The 2,183-nt window shown below is 66.3% G+C and overlaps 1 protein-coding gene across 1 annotated transcript in view; it reads left to right on the top strand.

Annotated features, from left to right (window-relative positions):
- LOC123516315 (protein single-minded-like) overlaps positions 1–1,913 on the top strand; it is a 19,870-nt gene extending 17,957 nt beyond the window's left edge. The window contains 4 exon segments of the mRNA XM_045275621.1: positions 159–265; positions 423–589; positions 592–888; positions 1,002–1,913. Of these exon segments, the coding sequence (XP_045131556.1) occupies positions 159–265; positions 423–589; positions 592–888; positions 1,002–1,787 (1,357 nt within the window). The 3' untranslated portion in view covers positions 1,788–1,913.
- The last annotated feature ends 270 nt before the right edge of the window (positions 1,914–2,183 follow it).

The raw sequence follows: 2,183 nt of genomic DNA, 5'->3' as shown, positions 1-2,183 counted from the left end.
TGGTTTTGGATGCGTGGCCTCTATATTATGACCGTGTGTGTGTGTGTGTGTGTGTGTGTGTGTGTGTGTGTGTGTGTGTGTGTGTGTGTGTGTGTGTGTGTGTGTGTGTGTGTGTGTGTGTGTGTGTGTGTGTGTTTTGACGCGTTTTCTGCCCACAGCGGGGAGTTCCACCTGGGGTACACGCGGGAGTCGCTGTCCGGGGTGTCGTGGTACCAGCTGGTGCATCCTGACCACCTGCAGGAGGCACAGGCCAAACACCGCCTCAGTGAGTACTGTGTGTGTGTGTGTGTGTGTGTGTGTGTGTGTGTGTGTGTGTGTGTGTGTGTGTGTGTGTGTGTGTGTGTGCAGTGCCTCAGTGTGTGGCGCCGCGGCTACCTGACAGGGGCAGGGCGGGCTGCTAATGTGTTTATTGTGTGTTGCAGTCACCACGAGCGAGCAGGACCGCGCGTGCATCCTGCTGGTGCGGCTGCAGGCGGCGGGAGGCACGTGGCGCTGGGTGCACTGCGTCCTGCAGGTGAAGGACGCCACCGACTCCACCCACACGCAGCCAGCGGCAAGCGGCGCCGGCGGCGGAGGCGTTGGTGGTGGAGGAGGAGGAGGCGGCGGGGGCAGCCAGACTCAACAGACACAGCAGACACAGCAGCAGGCGACGCAGCAGCAGCAGCAGCAGCAGCAGCAGCACCAGTGATCGTGGCCACCAACCAGGTGGTGGGAGAGCGCGAGGCGGCGGTGCTGCGCGCCAACGCCTGGCTCTACCACTACTACACCGTGCACTCCAAGCTGCAGTACGGCCTCGCCTACGACGCCGCCGCCGCCCACGCCGCCGCGCACGCCGCCGCCACCGCCCACCGCGTGCACGCCTACTACCCGCCCGTCGTCACCTACCAGGTGGGTGGGGTGCCTGGCGCGGGGGGGCGGGGGGAGGGGTGGGCGTGACCTAGAGGGGGCGGCGCCCCACACCGCCTTGAGCTTTGCCAGTACTAACACAGCGCCTCCCGCAGGGCGACGCCGCCGCCGCCGCCGCCGCCGCCGCCGCCGCCGCCGCGCCCTACGTGGCCAACACCTCTCTGCCGCGGCCCACCTACCCGCAGCCCTACGCCGCCACGCCCGCCGCGGCGCCGCACCCGCTGTCCTCAGCCTATGCCGCGGCGCAGCTGCAGCACTACCATCATCACCACCACCACCACCACCACTACTCATCACGCCAGCAGCAGCAGCAGCAGCAACACCAGCACCAGCACCAGCAGCAGCACCACCACCACCACCCACAGACGCCGGCGCCAGGCGGCCTCGACTACCCCAGGGACGGCGCCCCCGCCTGGGGCTCTCCCGACGCGCCTGCACACACGCACGCCCACGCTGCTACCCTCGCGCCCGCACCAGCGCACCGCCCGGGCAAGAAGGGCTCCTCGCCCCTCACCTCGCCTCGCCGCTCGCCGCTCACGCCCGTGGCGGCGGCGGTGCCGGAGGGCGGCGGTGGCGTGGCGGTGGCTGCGCCCGTGGCGGTGCGAGCGGCGTCACGCGGGACACACAAGGGCGCGGCGTCGCCGGAGCCGAGGCCCGAGGCGCCCTGGAAGGCGTCGCCCACACAGGAGGTGCCAGAGTACCCGGACTTCTCCTACGTCACGCCGCCCTACCCCGCCGCCGCCACGCCCACGCCCACGCCCGCACACACGCCCACGCACACCAACACCAAGCTGCACGCCTTCACATTCGACGCCGCGCATGATCACCACGTGCCCGCCGGCCCGCACGACGCATGGTACTCACACACCTTCGTCAGGTAGCCTGCGCCGTCACCGCCGCCACACCACCACTACACCACATCACACGCCACCACACTGCACCTCCACCACCACACCGCCACAACACCACACCACACCACCGCTACCGCCACCACCACCACCACCACGACACTACACCACGTGTAGCACACATCCACACACACACACACACACACACACACACACACACACACACACACACACACACGGCTATTTGTGTGTGTGTGTGTGTGTGTGTGTGTGTGTGTGTGTGTGTGTGTGTGTGTGTGTGTGTGTGTGTGTGTCTGCATTATTAGTGTTATCGAGGGTAAATGTTGTTTGTAGTGTACATACGTAGTAGATGGGACCATTGTTAGTGTTATCCTGTGTGACGTGACGATGACGCAATGATGACACAAT

Source organism: Portunus trituberculatus, chromosome 1 (genome assembly GCF_017591435.1).
Source record: "Portunus trituberculatus isolate SZX2019 chromosome 1, ASM1759143v1, whole genome shotgun sequence".
Taxonomy (NCBI): domain Eukaryota; kingdom Metazoa; phylum Arthropoda; class Malacostraca; order Decapoda; family Portunidae; genus Portunus; species Portunus trituberculatus.
The sequence above is the reverse complement of the archived record's forward strand: the minus strand, read 5'-3'. Positions and strand labels throughout refer to the sequence as shown.